This window comes from Pinus tabuliformis, chromosome 9 (genome assembly GCF_031772625.1).
Source record: "Pinus tabuliformis cultivar Carrire ecotype Pingquan chromosome 9, CPIR1, whole genome shotgun sequence".
Classification (NCBI taxonomy): Eukaryota; Viridiplantae; Streptophyta; class Pinopsida; order Pinales; family Pinaceae; genus Pinus; species Pinus tabuliformis.
In genome coordinates, this window is record NC_142307.1 from 387,005,793 (window position 1) to 387,023,860 (window position 18,068).

The 18,068-nt window shown below is 36.1% G+C and overlaps 2 protein-coding genes across 2 annotated transcripts; one reads left to right on the forward strand and one right to left on the reverse strand.

The window, feature by feature from the left end:
- Window positions 1-8,708: 8,708 nt before the first annotated feature.
- LOC149148775 (UDP-galactose/UDP-glucose transporter 2-like) lies at window positions 8,709-11,059 on the reverse strand. The gene is made up of 5 exons (XM_089442272.1): window positions 11,011-11,059; window positions 10,455-10,591; window positions 9,686-9,714; window positions 9,326-9,531; window positions 8,709-9,025 (listed from the first exon to the last, which is right to left on the reverse strand). The coding sequence occupies exons 1-5, from the start codon at window positions 11,057-11,059 to the stop codon at window positions 8,709-8,711; spliced, it is 738 nt and encodes a 245-aa protein (XP_089298398.1).
- A 4,085-nt stretch (window positions 11,060-15,144) lies between these two features.
- LOC149148776 (UDP-galactose/UDP-glucose transporter 4-like) lies at window positions 15,145-16,359 on the forward strand. The gene is made up of 2 exons (XM_089445645.1): window positions 15,145-15,346; window positions 15,650-16,359. The coding sequence occupies exons 1-2, from the start codon at window positions 15,269-15,271 to the stop codon at window positions 15,965-15,967; spliced, it is 396 nt and encodes a 131-aa protein (XP_089301771.1). The 5' UTR covers window positions 15,145-15,268; the 3' UTR covers window positions 15,968-16,359.
- Window positions 16,360-18,068: the final 1,709 nt, after the last annotated feature.

The following is an 18,068-nucleotide window of genomic DNA, read 5'->3' on the forward strand; positions in this document are numbered from 1 at the left end:
AAGAGTGATTTCACCTAGCCATCCTTGTGACACTGCCGTGATTGGAAAATTCCAACCTGTACCTGGAATCAGTTGCTATCCATGTTTATCACTCGTTCCTCAAAAGACGAGTCTTCTTTAAGCTCTTTTCAACTGACTCGTAAAATATGAAAAGATTGCCGAGTTTTGGCCTTCCAGCTCGTTAAAGGACCAGAAGAGCTATCCCTCCTCTAGATTTTAATCTTTTTGGACCTGAGGGATTATTGCACAAAAAGATCGAGCGCTTGTTTGATTCGGCTCGTTAAAGATATCGAAAACTCATCCCTTTTGTATTGTTTTATACTTTTTCGGACTTAAGGGATTAGATGACGAAAAATGAATTTTGGAGTTGACTTTATGTACCTTTTCAGACTCTCTAAAAATGAAAAGGACCGAGTTTTCCTTGTCGTTAGACTCGTTAAAATGATTAAATAGTGACAAACTTGTCTTTAGACGAGAACGAGTTTCCCTATCACTAGGCTCGTTAAAACATAGCGATGGGCTTGCCCGAAGGGCAAGTTATAGAACAAGCATATGTTATCCTCCTCAAGCTTGACAAAAATAAAGAGGTACTGGTCAGTAATGACTGGGGAAAAATTGGGAAAGATCAAGAAAACTTTGATGGTAGCAGGTCGCTCTTGAACATGACACTTTTCCTTCGTATCACATTCGGGTTGGGTTGTTTCATTCACCGGTCACATCACCATGGTCTTGCCATACCATCCATATTTGGGGTAATGCTACCGATCCATCGCATCAGTGTCGCCATATGTTCAAGAGAAGTCGCTCAGAAAGAGTCAATCGGGTCCCATCCACTGCCATACATTATCCTTCATCCATTCATGACCGCCACCCTGAATCATATGTCACAGATCGTTTTCACCTCCATTAAAATCATTAGCTCCGTTCCGTGTCACTGATGTGGGATTCATTAAGGCCCTCCTTTGACGGATCGCTCCTTGTCGACATCAGCTCATTATCCAAGGAGTTGATCTAGGAACCACCCCTTCAGTACTTTGAAGCTTGCATGCCTCAATGGCAAGTTTCTCACTTCCGGCGACAGGTATACATCAATGACCTTCGACCAGAAGATTTTACGTGGTGTTCGACGCCAAGTCCTTTATTCACACCACGTGAATTGTACTGCAGTACCTTGAGGGTCATTATCATTATCGATGATTCCTCTCGCGCTTGTTAACGGTTTACATCATTGACCGGTAATCAAGCGATGTCTTTCCATGTTCGACTTCAACGCAATTCTCACATGGATCGACTTGTACTTAGAGTGAAGATCGAACGAGTTTGAAGACCCCGGATCTAGTTTCATCCATCTGGGCTGCGATATATATTCAGGAAATATAAAGACATTTGACATGTACATCATTGCAGCGGATGATCATCCTACTCAAAGGATGATAATTTTCACCAAAATTATCAATCTACCATCAGACGATCATGTGTTCTATGTACAAAAATGAATTTATAAAGCTGAGCATGGGAATGCCCGTCTCAGCTAGATCATGAAAGAATAATGAATCATAATGTATTGTATTTTATTTTATTACAGGTCTCCTCCCAGCAGATGGATGAACTTTGGACCCTCCTCGATAAAGCATTTCACCCGATAAACGGCCTCATACTTTAGGGGGCAACTGTTATAGACATTTTTGTGCCTTGCATCATTGAGCATGAAATGTCAATAATCAAGGGATCCAAAGTCCCTAAACAAGTTGTTCTTACCCCTAGAGGAACAAGGACAGCAAACCACAGCACTGAACAAAAGTTCTCCACCTGAAAACACTAAAAAATAAGGCAATTTTGGATCATGTCAACTGCTCCACTGAGCATTTGCGCTGAATGTCAACTCCTCCACTGTCTACCTACGTTGAATGTCAACTGCAAAGAAGGCTACCTGCGCTGGGCGAGTTTGGACATGTCGCAGAGTCATTCCTCAAGGTGTCAATGCCCAGGAAGCTTCCAAAATGACACTTGGATCAGGGAATTCGACTGGTGATGAGTAAGAGGTTCCAAATCTCCAAGTGGAAGCAAGAACCTCCAAGTGGACTCAAGAACTGAAGTGGGAGAGGACACTAGTCAGCTTCATACCAGCATCAAGCTGACTCATCCTTTCTCCAAAACTCCTATATATAGATCTCTCTCATAAGATCTAGAGTGGCGGGAATTTAGTATTTGCAAAGAATTGTTGTTGGTTTGTGGCTAGAAACATTGGGTGTGTTATGCTTTGAAAGGAGCTGAAGAAGGAATTCCATTCTGCTGGGAAGGAGATGCTGGGTTGGAGCCTTATGGGTTGTATCTCTTCCTGAACACTGTTACTTTCAATAAAGCTATCTTGATTCTTTCCTATATGCTGGTGTATTTTGTGTAATTGCATTGGTATATTTAATTTACTTTTAATCCTGAATCATTTATGAATATGTATATTTGCCTTTGTATTGTGTTCTTCTCTTGTTGCAAGTAGTTGTTCTCTTGTCACAGGTAGTTGTTCTCTTGTGATCTCGCGATATTCAAGTAGTTGTTCTCTTGATCAAGCGAGGAGGCAAGTAGCTGTGGACACACAAAGAGAAGAGGATTTAGTTCGAGGGACAACCGGAAGATAACGGTAAGTCTGCCGATCTCCTCTCTTTCATATTCCATAAAGGAAGAAATCATGATAGCTGTATTCTTTTGTTGCTAAGGCGCTGTCACACCTTAGGTGTATAGGATCATCCTAAATAGGCATTTTTCCCCACAACATACACCCAACTTCTAACCTACCTAATGCAGACCTAACCATGTGGAATTTTTGTCGAGATGCATCGGTAGTTCTAGACATTGAACGACCCCACTTTACAATGTCACTCCTTGAACCAGGCTACATAAGCCATTCAACTTCCCTTTTTATGGACAAATGGAGTTCAACCCTCCTAGCCTCATTTAGTATTAACATCTAGGCCTCTTCTCTTGTAGCTAGGGTCTATAAGTCCCTTTTGCTAACACTATACAATCAATCTAGGGAATCTGGCCCCTCTCCTTACATGAAGCAAGAGACATGAGGTGTGGACCTACTTCTCCAAGGTGTCTAATCCTTTCAACCCTTCTTTCCTCCATCATTTAAGCATGTGACTCCTCCATCAAAAAGAGGTACCTCTGCTACTTGGGTTGAAGAAGACCTCCATAAAAGTGAATTATCCTGGAGAAAAACCCTTCTCCACTGTTGCGACTGTACTTTAGGTCTTCTTCACTACCTTCTTGAGATACTTGGGCTCTTGGATTATATCACAACCTCCTCTTGGTTACATCTCTAGCAACCTATTGGATCAAGCATTCTCCCTCTCACTTGATTCCTTTAGCCTCTCCTAGGCCTCCTTTAAATAGCTTCTCCTAAGCTGGTTAGGAACCCTATAGAACTTAGGGGGTTTATCCACTTAGAATTAGGATTTAATTTTCTCTCTAGCGTGCTTGAGCCGCAGTTGATCTAGGATGGATGACCTCCCAGGAAGTCCTGGTTACTGGGTGCAAGCCCTAGAAGTGATGATTGACGCTATGTGATTTATTTCACTAGTTTCAATCACACTTCTTCACCCCTGTGAGCATCACCCAATGCAATGAGTGTTAAGTGGAATATTAAAAAATCATGAGAAATTTTTCAGTTACGACTACCTCTCATGGAAATGGTCATAGATGAATGATTTACTTAATGCGGTTGAATCCCAAAAAATGATATCTAATATAATGCACTGCAAAAACCCCCCAATACTTAATTTTTTCTCTTTTAATTTTCTTTTAATAATTTTAAACCCCATCTGGGTATAGAACCGCTTCACTTGGGTACTTTTCCCACAAACCTCTTTTGCGACCAAACTCACACAAACCCCATATATAGGCTTGTGGAGTACCTACCAAACTACACAATTCAACACATTGGTTTGAAACTCTATGGGAAAAAATCTAGTCATGTTAAGGGCTAGTGTAGCCTACACCTAGTACAGTCCCTCCATGATTTTAACAACTTAGATGCCCCTAGGTCGTGGTTTTTCAAGCCAAAGGTTAAACCTGCAGTCATCTGAGGATTCACACAACTTAGCAAACAAACAAAAAAATGCTACACTTAAACTAAACTAGCTTAGATCCATCTTAACTCTCGATATACTAAGCACTAAGAGGTATCAAATCTCTTAAGGTTCAAACCTCTTTTTTAACTGCAAAACTTAAGGGAATGTTTGTGCCTAGAGAGATTTGATCCCTCTCGGCACTTCATAGATTGGAATTAAGATTATAAGAATGCCATTGACAAAACTATTGGTTGTCAAAACCTAGAGCCCAAAAGCCACGGATAGTAAATTATATATTTTCTTTTCTTTTATTTTAACAAATACCAATTATAATTATTAATTTTATATTTTATGTTTTATTTTTATTTTCATGTAATTTGACCGATTCTAGTACATTACAACATCTCTTCCATAATGTGGTTGGAGAGTGACTCTCAACACAATTATTTCAATTTAACTACTAGCTTAACTTAAACTAAATTAGCGTAGACCTATATTAATTTTGGATCTACCAAGCGCAAAGAGGATCAAATTTCTTTTCACTCTAAAAGAGGTTTGCACCTCAAGACATTTGTTCCCTCTTGGTGCTTGGTAGATATGAAATTAAGATGGACCTAGGCTAACTTAATTCTTAATTATAATTTATTCTCTTTTGTTTATTAGGTAACGTGAGTCCTAAGATGACTAGCACACCTAACTTGTGGCTTGAGTAATTGTGACCTAGGGGCATTTTAGCCATCAAAATCACCTAGGGATCACATCCCACCTACACTACATGAGTGCTTAGCATAGCTAGATTTTTGCCCACGGAGTTTCGGAGTGCCTTAACGTAACACGCTATCATCATCCATTCTACACAATGTGAGAAATTGTTATTTTTATTTTTATTTTTAATTAATTTCAGCCAATCATAATGTTTTATTAATATTTATAATTAATACTTACTTTATTTTCATATAATTTGACTAAGTCAAAATTTTTAACAAAATATTTGAGCAAATTTACCATAATGACTTGAGAGTGCCACTTAGCCTAACAATTACTTTTTGCTATTGAGACCTTTTGCATGTGCACATTGTCTAAAGAGCACAACGTTTCGGGAAGGAAGAGTGTTTGACCAGATTATATAGATAATGGAGTGAAGAATTAGTGGTTAGAGCGGAGAATTAGCTGTTAGAGATTTGACTAAACCATATAATTGAAAGATTTAATTTTATATAACTCCTTAATCAAGTCCAATTCAAAGGAAATCTAAATAAATTAAAGTGTTGAGGTAAAGGAGTTAAACTTAAAAATTATTTTTGATTGGTCAAAAACTTAACTAAAATTTATAAGTAAATATTATATATTGATTAAAAGACTAATTAAAAATAAATTAAATTGAAATGAAATGAATAAATTACTTTGAAGAGATTATAAACTTTATTATTAATTGGTAAAAAATTCTAAAGAGGGGCCCCCCAAACATGAAAATTGACATTGAAAATTAAAATTAAGAGATTAAAATATATTTATTTGATTTTATAAATTAGACATGATCACTCTTAATATTAAAGGACATATTATGATAAGAGGAAAAATTTATAGAACTAAATCAATTGGAATTACCAATGGTCCAAAAAAAATAAAAATAAAATTATTAAATACCCTAACTTAGCTAATTATGTTAAGATGAATAAACTGATAGGGTAATTAATAATCAAATTAAATTCAACAGGTGAAAAACATAATTAAATGCTAAACCAGCCTAGAGCCATCTTAACTCTGCATCTACCAAGCACCTAGAGGATCAAATATCTTGACCTGCAACTATCTCCCTTTCTGTGCTACCTCCCTCTCGCTTCCCCCATCTCTCTCTCTATCTGCCCTCCAATGCTCTCACTATCTCCCTACTTCTCTCCTCTCTCTCCCCCCTCCATCTTTGTGTCTCCCTCTCCCTCTCTTACCCTTCTCTACCTCTCTCTCCCCTCTCCCCATATCTCTTCACCTATATCACTCTATGTCTTCTTTCTTCACTCTCATATATATATATATATTATAATATAACAAATTTAATATTGCATTACTCCAATGTTATTAAATTTAATGATACCAATATGAATATATATTTAATAATAATAATCTTTTAATATTAATATTAGGGTTAATACTATTTATTTTGCATGGTATTAATAGTAATTTGGCCCATAGGCTTCATCTAAACAAAACCTCTTTCTTGAGTGTTCATAAATATAAAGTAGATTATGGAGTAAATATAAAAAGAAGTTATATTTATTTACCATAGCTCTGGTTTATTTATATTTTTATTTATTTACCGTACCTCTTTATACCTCTTTTATATTTATTTATTTAATATACCTCTTTTATCAATATCGTATTTAGCCCATGGTATTAAGCCCATGGTATTTGGTCGATAGCTTCACCTAAGTAAAAGCTTTGTTTTGACTTTTAGTAAATATACACAGGCTTATGGAGTAAATATAAAAAGAGTTTTTATGTATTTACTATACTTTTAGTTTATTTATATTTTATTTATTTTCCATACCTCTCGAGTAAATAAGTTTTATTTATTTACCATACTTCTAGTTTATTTATATTTTTATTTATTTACCATACCACTTTTTTGAGTGTTCCCTAAACCTCTTTATATTTTAAATTTATATTGTGTTTATACATAATAATAATTATATTGATTTTTAAACAAGGCTCACAATAGATAATGAAAAAATGTAGTGTTAAACACATGTTAAAAATGTAGTGTTAAACATTACATGTTAAATGTTTATGTTTAAATTTAGTATTTATGTGAGATCTACCCCCATTTACATTTACATTTACATGTTTACGTGAGAAAACATAATTAGCCTCTTGGGGCAAAAACATAATTAAATGTGGTAAAGAACTCACAAAAGAAGACAAGAAAAACTCAGAAAATTCAGAGACGATGGGAAAGGGGTAGGGGGGTTACGACGGCATTGATGGGTTCCCACGATTGGCTTAACTAGTATCCATCATCCATCATGTCAGTTAAAATAATAAAAATACTTTTGCTTTTCAATTTAAAGCGTCTTACTAATAAACCGGCTGAAATGATAACTTTTTAAGTATGATAAATTTAATATTTTAAGCTAAATCATTTATTATAATTTTTTTTCTTAAACTAAACTAAATTATTATTAATAAATGGGTCAACTTACTATTATTATGAATGACTTGGTCAACTTTAACTACATTATTATTAATAACTTTGTAATAACTCTAAAACTCATGGACATCTCCTCTATATATATATATATAAACTGATCCTTCAATTTCTATCTACAACCCATTTCGACTTTCATGTTCAATAGGAAGCACGAGAGTCGGTAGGTGTCCAACGATACGCGAGGCTTCGAACTTCGTATCAATCGATCCTTAGTAAAGGCTCTGCATTTACGATTCAGGAAGGTTAGTAAAGTGCGAAATATGCTTTCGATTGTTGTCCATGATCCCTCTTAACTCTCAGCGCTCTGTATTTGATTGCCATTGAATCATGTCTTGTTATTTATGATCCCTATCATCACTTTTGCTCTCAGCGTCTGTATTAGGGTTATCCCCTAATTTTAACTTTAGGGTTTTGAAATATTGTGAAATAGTCTCCTGTTCAATTTCTGTACATTAATCGTAGCTGTTTAAATGATGTTCACAAACGTGTTTTTTTGTTCTTTGGGTTCGGTTGCCGTTATCTGCCTTTGCCGTGTGATTATGAGTGGTAATATTTTTCCGACATTGCATTTGGATTAGGGTTTTGGAAATACAGGTTTGAATCCTATATTTTTATTAAATTCTCAGTGTTTGGAAGTTTCCTCGATCTGCATACCTACTGACAGTTATGTTTAAACGGTATTCTTTAACGTATCGCGGCAGCAACGTCAAAAAGATTTTTCTTTTTAATAAATCATGTTTTTCGCTGAAGATATATTTATGAAATATTGTAATATATCACATCTTTATATTTTATTTTGTATGTATGACAGATCTCTACTTCTTGCTCACTTACTTTGTAGCAGTGAGTTCTACATAAAACAGCTCATTGGAGAGCTTTGTTTTTTATAAGTCTTATGATCCCATTTCGAGCAACACTATATGCTTGAGAGTTGCTCCCAGATAGATTTCTTCTGTTGAAAAAAACAGAAATATACCCCATAAATAATGGATAACAATGGGTCAAAGTTTAAGAAGACAATGAGGCCACCATTGTCTAAAACTACTTCTGCAGCCCAGTCTCAAGCATGCAACGGAGCAGTAAAGATGCCCAAATCATCCAAAAAGAGGGAGAAGAAAAATGGGAATTCTGAGAAGAATGGTGACAGCTCCAGGTCTATGTCAACTGAGAAGAAAGGTGACAGCCCCAGGTCTCTGTCAAGTGGTTTTCCACAACATTCATCTCCCGCTAAAATAGAGGAGGAATATCGAGCTTTGACGCAAGGGCTAACCAGCTAGCCATATATTGAGTCATAAATGCCTTTGCCATCTATGTATGTGGTGCACAAGTTTGGGATAGCATACATAACTCCGGCGGGCGACCTCGCGTTTCCGGTGACATACCCGGGACCCACCAACGAGGGCCCGCCCGCCCCGTCCCTCCGTTCCCGCCATTCACGTCAGCGCACCGGGACCCATTTTCATTTGAAACCCTTCCCTCGCGCCCATTTCATTAAAATTCATTTTCCAACGTGGATTCCTCTGCAACCTGCTCTGCGCATCCGCTGCTAACAACCTCTGCATCCTGCTCTGCATATCCTCTGCAACCTGCTCTACGCCTGCTCTGCGCATCCGCTGCAACCATCCGCTGGTTTCTGCGAGCGTGAAAACGATTAAACCGACTACGAGAAGTACAGCAGAAACATATTCATGCACAGGATACTTCCGCTTCAGCCCAGGTATAAAAGCTCCCATCACCATCACCGGTAGAACTTGATCAATTCGATCAAAGGTAAATAAATTCAGCTCTAATTGATGTCTGAGATTTTATCCGTCACAGAACAGATACAGAGGTCCTCAAAACAAAATCCAGCAATAATATTCAAATTTGGAGCATACCATTATATTTTGAATCGAGTACAGATTAAAAAAAGAGTACCCAAATTCGCAAAACACATTAAATAATCAAAATAACTGTAAATGGCTGCCTGTTTTGAATGTGAAGACCATGATCTGAGTTATACTCCTCTATCATCATTGCCTTTTAAAGCAAAATTGTGTTTTGCAGATACCTACCTTTGTAGATTTGAACATCAGCTGAGCAGGATAATTAAGAAAAGCAAGCGATCCTTTGGTCAGTCCATGGGATCCCATAAGAACAGCAGAGAGTTTCACATATGTTTTCCATGGATTTACGATGTGCTTTACTCTGAAGCCCTGCAAATAAATAAGAACCAAGTACACGAAACCTTGTACAAAAGTGAAATACCATCCATAGCTGCAAAAAAAATGAAAACACCGAACCCCGGTAAGGGTAAACCATTGCTGAAATTCTATCCCAGGAATCAATCAACAGAATAAAAACAAATAGAAGCCATAACCAAAGAAAATTATAAAGCTAAACAGAAGTCGCATGAAACTTTAAAGCGTACCTGAATTGCAGCCTGTTATATACGTATTCCTGCAAACATAAACAGGGTTAAGCAGCTTTACTAAATTATTTTTCTCATTTTGAGATTCAAAGTTCAAACATCAACTCGTTTTCAACAAAAAAATACCGATATCACAGATTTCTTCACACTGCAGTGTTGAAACTTCTTTCAAACCCGAGATGCAAGAAACCATATAAATTTCTACTTAAATTTCCAAAGATTTCACTAAGAACATCAAATTTGATACTATGCCATTTAGCTTTGCAGTGAAATCTTCCACGATCATCAAATTTCTCCGAAGCATCTCTCCAATAGAGAAATAATGAAAAAGAAATTATGCCTTCTCTATTTTGGAGAGCAAGAAACGAGATTGAACAGTAACAGAATGCAATTTCAAGATAATACGCAGGTACCCGCAAAGAAACGAATTTCAAGACAATATACAGGTAACCAGAGAGGAAGGATTTAAAGGATGGGTAAGGAATTCATTTCCCGTAGGAGAAATCACTCCCTTTAAACTACTCATTGACATAAAAACCAGTTTATGCTGGGATATATATAGCCATATCCTTCCAGGTCTCACAGGCATCAATACATTGAAACAAAAGGTAAAATCTCCTAACAGAATTCCCTTCAAGCATGCATTCTCTTTCATGCCCTTTCTCTTTAATCCCCTTCCAGCATGCATTGTCTTTAATCTTTAACCAGACTAAAGAGTCCAAGCACACCATGGTACAATCTTTCAAAATTACAGCAACCTTTGGCTTACCTCACAGACACCATTGATCAAATATCGAAAGAAGAATCCAAAACTGCACAGCAAAAGCTGCTTCCATTTAGGCCTTCCAGTGAGCGTTATGCCAATCAAAGTCTTCTGCAAGCTTGTTTGGATAAACAATCCGCTTTCTGGTTGTGCTCAGATGTTATGAAAGTATATTTCGGAAAATCTGATTTTAAATGGCTTGTCCATAAAAGGACATGGATATGCTTAATGAACTATTTTTACCTTGATAATCCCAAAAAAATAATGTCTCACATCAATACTTCTCTGTCTTCTAGATCGCCTGATGTCTCCAACTCCTCCTAGAACTATTGCCATCAAAATGGAGATCACTTAGATTCCTGAAAGTTGTATACCTCTTTCTCCACATCGATTGGGAGATTTTGTAGTTGCCCTGTCAAAATACCCCTAAGAGATTTTTGTTTGAGATATGATACCGCTTTCAATGATTGCTTGAATTCATTTTATATCTAGTTACAATGGACGGGCAAGAGCTTCTATTTCTAGTTTCCCTGTCTCTTTCACTCAAAGAGAATAAGCACACTGCCATCATGGAATCCTCCAACATAGCCATCTGCAGCTTCCACATCCATATTCAAATGGATGTTGGTCATAGACCTCAGCCTTCGGTATCAACATGGAAGGTCCATAGAATAGACTCATCTGCCTTGCCATGATTATAATCCCTTACAACATCAACAACATGAAGCATTTATGCATTCAAAATCATTATCTGCTCAGCCATATCTAAGCATATGAAGAATGATACAACCTTTTAGGTTGTTAATTAGGCTGAAGTTATGTAAAAGCCTTAAGCACTAGTAAAGAACATGACTAAAAAATTTGTTGAACATTTCAGGCTGGTTGAACATTTCGAGACAGAACTTTCTGCAATGTTAAGCAGGTGAAAATTTTAGTTTGTTATAATCCATGGTTATGAAGTCCCATTCAGTAACTTGCAGGACAGAGAAATTTCAAACTAAATAATAACAGATAATGATCACTTACAGTAAGCTTTGGGTTTCCAACATCCTTTGCACCAAAATTTTCAGTTGAACTGAAATCTGAAACTTCGATATCTAACTTTACACTCGATATTGATGTTTTGTTATCATTTTCTGCTGAAAAGGAGTGGTCACTGTGATTGTTGCTTACATGCATTTTTGGCATTGGCTGCTCCTCATATAATGCTCCACAAGATATTAATGAAGTTGAAACTGTCATATGAGGCATACCATTAAGCAATTGGAAATCCTGGCCAGTCACAAAAGAGGTGTCTGATGAATTGAGTAGTGGTTCTGAAGATAATTGTAACAGTTCATCAGTTTTGTTAATCAATGTTGTATTCTGCAACAGGAAAAAGGGGAGAGTTTTAAGTATATTAGACTATCTGAATTACTGTTGCAGCATTTAGCAATCTTCTCTATATAGGACATGGTAATATTCTCAACATATATGTGGTTCTTGATCTTCAAAGAAAACTTCAGATTTGTAGGTCCTGCTGCAGGCAAGGGCACAAATCAAACATTATCTTATCCTATATTCATAAACACAATGCCTCATACAAGATAGCATTACTATATCATACATAAATTGTACCTTTACAAGAACATCCTCAATTATTTTGCAGAGCATGGAATTTGATTTGACAAGATGTTGCTCCGGAGGCCATATCTGATGACTCATCCTCTGACACTTGCTGATGCTGAGGATGTAGCAAAAGAAGCTTCATTTAATTGGAGCAGTGGTAACCATAATTCAATGCTTGTGTAAAATATTTGTATGGTTATTGTATTTTAGGTATATCGTTTTGTACATATTTCTAATGTCTCTCTTCAAAGATGTACTATTTTATCACTGATGTAACATATAAACTCGTTAATATGCTGCTATGGTATGTTGGATGCTATTTTTCTTGAAGTTTTTGGCAGAGGATGTTGTTTTTAATATATTGTCCTGTGCACACCACTTGTGTCTCTATTAAACTATATGCTTATTTCCATTGTATATCACATTTATCTATGCCATCATTCCACACAGAATTCTGAAATATAAATCTGTACATAAATTGTGCAATGTTAAATCAAAAACCATAATAAAATGACGTTATATCAATAGTAACCACAGATTTTCTAGTTTAATTACTTGATGCTTCTTTGTTACAATAGTCCAGCAGCAATCCATTTTCCCTGATCCGTGTGAGGTCATTCATGGATTACATAAAATATGAATCGTCAAAATATAATAAAATCCATTCTTAATAGTTATTTTAATGACAAAGCACCCCATGGATCCAATCAAATTAATGTGAAACCAACTGTGTAACGTAATACACTATTCAACCATTTTGATGATTATGTTATAATTCAATTTGTATCATTTAAAGACTAGTCAATATGATTTTGCAAACTTAGTAGAAAATCCATGACTCCTAATTCTTGTTGTGGCTGCCCTGGTTGAAGCTGTTGGTTCCAGCATGTGATAGTCGATGTTAATTTCAAGTATAAATGATAAATCAAACAGTAGTAAATGACATTTAATCAGGATTGTTCATGATGAGTGCAATCCTATGAGCAGGAGAAATTATTACAATCTTTATAGTTTAATCATTATTAAATAACTAACTAGCTGAACAAAGGACAGGAACTCTGTGAAGGGATTGGTTGATTTGCAGACATTGTAGAAATGCATAATTGTAATGTGTACAATTGTTAGTAATGGTTCTAACAGGCCACAACACTGAAAGTAATAATATTAGCCATTCATGCCACCAAAGGCTGAGAATGACAAAGAATGAAATAATGGGGTTTGGGTTCTTTTTGAGGCTGAGCTGCTTTAGCTGGGCTTTAATTTTTAGCTTCCTCACTTCTTTTGCATCATCTATTAGAAATGTTCAACAAATTTTTTAGTCATGTTCTTTACTAGTGCTTAAGGCTTTTACATAACTTCAGCCTAATTAACAACCTAAAAGGTTGTATCATTCTTCATATGCTTAGATATGGCTGAGCAGATAATGATTTTGAATGCATAAATGCTTCATGTTGTTGATGTTGTAAGGGATTATAATCATGGCAAGGCAGATGAGTCTATTCTATGGACCTTCCATGTTGATACCGAAGGCTGAGGTCTATGACCAACATCCATTTGAATATGGATGTGGAAGCTCCAGATGGCTATGTTGGAGGATTCCATGATGGGAGTGTGCTTATTCTCTTTGAGTGAAAGAGACAGGGAAACTAGAAATAGAAGCTCTTGCCCATCCATTGTAACTAGATATAAAATGAATTCAAGCAATCATTGAAAGCGGTATCATATCTCAAACAAAAATCTCTTAGGGGTATTTTGACAGGGAAACTACAAAATCTCCCAATCGATGTGGAGAAAGAGGTATACAACTTTCAGGAATCTAAGTGATCTCCATTTTGATGGCAATAGTTCTAGGAGGAGTTGGAGACATCAGGCGATCTAGAAGACAGAGAAGTATTGATGTGAGACATTATTTTTTTGGGATTATCAAGGTAAAAATAGTTCATTAAGCATATCCATGTCCTTTTATGGACAAGCCATTTAAAATCAGATTTTCCGAAATATACTTTCATAACATCTGAGCACAACCAGAAAGCGGATTGTTTATCCAAACAAGCTTGCAGAAGACTTTGATCGGCATAACGCTCACTGGAAGGCCTAAATGGCAGCAGCTTTTGCTGTGCAGTTTTGGATTCTTCTTTGGATATTTGATCAATGGTGTCTGTGAGGTAAGCCAAAGGTTGCTGTAATTTTGAAAGATTGTACCATGGTGTGCTTGGACTCTTTAGTCTGGTTAAAGATTAAAGACAATGCATGCTGGAAGGGGATTAAAGAGAAAGGGCATGAAAGAGAATGCATGCTTGAAGGGAATTCTGTTAGGAGATTTTACCTTTTGTTTCAATGTGTTGATGCCTGTGAGACCTGGAAGGATATGGCTATATATATCCCAGCATAAACTGGTTTTTATGTCAATGAGTAGTTTAAAGGGAGTGATTTCTCCTACGGGAAATGAATTCCTTGCCCATCCTTTAAATCCTTCCTCTCTGGTTACCTATATATTGTCTTGAAATTCGTTTCTTTGCGGGTACCTGCGTATTATCTTGAAATTGCATTCTGTTACTGTTCAATCTCGTTTCTTGCTCTCCAAAATAGAGAAGGCATAATTTCTTTTTCATTATTTCTCTATTGGAGAGATGCTTCGGAGAAATTTGATGATCGTGGAAGATTTCACTGCAAAGCTAAATGGCATAGTATCAAATTTGATGTTCTTAGTGAAATCTTTGGAAATTTAAGTAGAAATTTATATGGTTTCTTGCATCTCGGGTTTGAAAGAAGTTTCAACACTGCAGTGTGAAGAAATCTGTGATATCGGTATTTTTTTGTTGAAAACGAGTTGATGTTTGAACTTTGAATCTCAAAATGAGAAAAATAATTTAGTAAAGCTGCTTAACCCTGTTTATGTTTGCAGGAATACGTATATAACAGGCTGCAATTCAGGTACGCTTTAAAGTTTCATGCGACTTCTGTTTAGCTTTATAATTTTCTTTCGTTATGGCTTCTATTTGTTTTTATTCTGTTGATTGATTCCTGGGATAGAATTTCAGCAATGGTTTACCCTTACCGGGGTTCGGTGTTTTCATTTTTTTTGCAGCTATGGATGGTATTTCACTTTTGTACAAGGTTTCGTGTACTTGGTTCTTATTTATTTGCAGGGCTTCAGAGTAAAGCACATCGTAAATCCATGGAAAACATATGTGAAACTCTCTGCAATTCTTATGGGATCCCATGGACTGACCAAAGGATCCCTTGCTTTTCTTAATTATCCTGCTCAGCTGATGTTCAAATCTACAAAGGTAGGTATCTGCAAAACACAATTTTGCTTTAAAAGGCAATGATGATAGAGGAGTATAACTCAGATCATGGTCTTCACATTCAAAATAGGCAGCCATTTACAGTTATTTTGATTATTTAATGTGTTTTGCGAATTTGGGTACTCTTTTTTTAATCTGTACTCGATTCAAAATATAATGGTATGCTCCAAATTTGAATATTATTGCTGGATTTTGTTTTGAGGACCTCTGTATCTGTTCTGTGACGGATAAAATCTCAGACATCAATTAGAGCTGAATTTATTTACCTTTGATCGAATTGATCAGGTTCTACCGGTGATGGTGATGGGAGCTTTTATACCTGGGCTGAAGCGGAAGTATCCTGTGCATGAATATGTTTCTGTTGTACTTCTCGTAGTCGGTTTAATCGTTTTCACGCTCGCAGAAACCAGCGGATGGTTGCAGCGGATGCGCAGAGCAGGCGTAGAGCAGGTTGCAGAGGATATGCAGAGCAGGATGCAGAGGTTGTTAGCAGCGGATGCGCAGAGCAGGTTGCAGAGGAATCCACGTTCAAAAATGAATTTTAATGAAATGGGCGCGAGGGAAGGGTTTCAAATGAAAATGGGTCCCGGTGCGCTGACGTGAATGGCGGGAACGGAGGGACGGGGCGGGCGAGCCCTCATTGGTGGGTCCCGGGTATGTCACCGGAAACGCGAGGTCGCCCGTCTCGCCCGCCGGAGTTATGTATGCCATCTCAAACTTGTGCACCACATACATAGATGGCAAGGGCATTTATGACTCAATATATGGCTAGTTAGCCCTTGCTGAGCTTTGAGGCATAATTATTTGATTCTAGAGAAAGAATACGCCACTCGGACGGATGAGGTGACAGAGGTAGAAAGGGACATCGAAATGCTGGAAGCCGAGAAACACGCACTTTTGGATAAGCTGGTGGTGTTAGAGGGCTTGGTTGACGAGTCAGATTTGGAATCTTCCACTTAAAAATTTTGCTTTAAGATCTCTTAGTGCTAGGTGGGGTTTGGTCACACGACTATACAGTTATTGTTTATTTGTGTTTTAATATTTCTTTAATATCTGGTTTTGGTTGTCAGTGGTGCTGGTCATATGAGTTATATTGTTATTAATTTAGTCAAAACTTATTTCTCTGTTTTTTGGAGTTTTGGTGTTCGGAATCTATTTACAATAGTTTTACTCATGTTGTATTTGTTTTTGGTGGTCAATGGTGCTTGATCATATGAGTCAAATTATTATTAATCTAGTCAAAACCTATTGATCCTACCTCTAGAATTTTGGTGTTTAGAATCGACTCAAATATTTACCCCTTTTAAAATAAATAATAAGTATTTTAAAATTTTCAATTAAATAATGGATTTTCAACCACTGTCATGTGTACTCTCTGGTTTCTCTAGTAAACCAGTAATCATTTTGACTTCTACAATGTAGTCTTTTTTCTGGAAAATAACAAACAATAAGGTATTTATAGTTTACCACTAACCTCATTGTGTATTTTCAACCACTGTCATGTGTACTCTCTGGTTTCTCTAGTAAACCAGTAATCATTTTGACTTCTACAATGTACTCTTTTTTCTGGACAATAACAAACAATAAGGTATTTATAGTTTACCACTAACCTCATTGTGTTCACTTGATGAGTGGAGAGTACATCTTTCACACATATAATATATTTGGGTTATTTGCGAAATTAGTTAGAATAATTGTTTGATAATTATTTTATTTTCTTGGTGTGTATTTTAAGTTTGTATGACTTATTTAACTTTTTTCATTATACATTACATCGTAAAAAATTAAGCATTTATAATTAATTATTTTATTATTATGCTTTTATGTAGGCAATTTTCTATAATTCTTATAAAAAAAATTTGACAATGTTGAGCATTTGTATTCAAGATTTTGCACATCTTCAATAAATCATGTGAATCTGAAATATGCAAGTGGGTTTTTTTGTCATATTCAAAATTATGGAAATTTGTATTGAATAGTAACTTTTCTCAAGGTCTTATGTAAATCTTGGAAAATTCATTAGGTTGTTCTTTTGGTTCTTTATATTTGTTTTGTTATTTTGTGATTTTTGTTGTTATTATTTTTCATTCATTAATATCTTTCTTTTGTATTATAATGAGAATCAACCACCTATAGCATTTTTTTTGTGTTACAAATTGGGTCAATATTTTACATGGTTTTATTTATATAACATGTTGCATCAATTTTTGGATATTTTTTATTTCTAATTGTAAGTGCGCATGGGTAATCTACTACACTATATTAAATACTCAATTACTGCCAAATGACTCAAGTTTGTTGATAGATTTACATCATCCATTTGCTTGCATGTATACAATATAGAAAATGGCTTCATGCACCCTCAAGTTGATTTGCAGTTATTTTCCATATTGTTCAGTGCACAACAAATTGCTTTCCAACACTTTAATCTTCGGTCCAACTATCACTCATTTTAATGTTGTTCTCATTCTCTCTGTCGAACACTCATTTTTAATGTTGTTCGCATTCTCTCTCTCCAACTTCCCATTGGGTCGGTAATGGGCTATATTGATTTCAAATTTCGTAACAATGAACAAACATGTTGTTGGCTTGAGGAACAATTTTATTCATGTCTCTTGATACAGGAGCTTTGTTCGTCCAAACTTATCCCAACTTGGTTATCTAATGCTTCAACTCTTCCATTTCAATGCACATTTCTAGGGGA

Coding starts and splice junctions, on each gene's coding strand:
- LOC149148775 (XM_089442272.1), bottom strand. CDS start 11,059: ATGGATGTGGAAGCTGCAGATGGCTATGTTGGAGGATTCCATGATGGC. Junction 9,715..10,454: donor TGATCAATGGTGTCTGTGAG/GTAAGCCAAAGG, acceptor TTATGTTTGCAG/GAATACGTATATAACAGGCT. Junction 9,026..9,325: donor GTTCAAATCTACAAAGGTAG/GTATCTGCAAAA, acceptor GAATTGATCAAG/TTCTACCGGTGATGGTGATG.
- LOC149148776 (XM_089445645.1), top strand. CDS start 15,269: ATGGGATCCCATGGACTGACCAAAGGATCCCTTGCTTTTCTTAATTAT. Junction 15,347..15,649: donor TGATGTTCAAATCTACAAAG/GTAGGTATCTGC, acceptor CGAATTGATCAG/GTTCTACCGGTGATGGTGAT.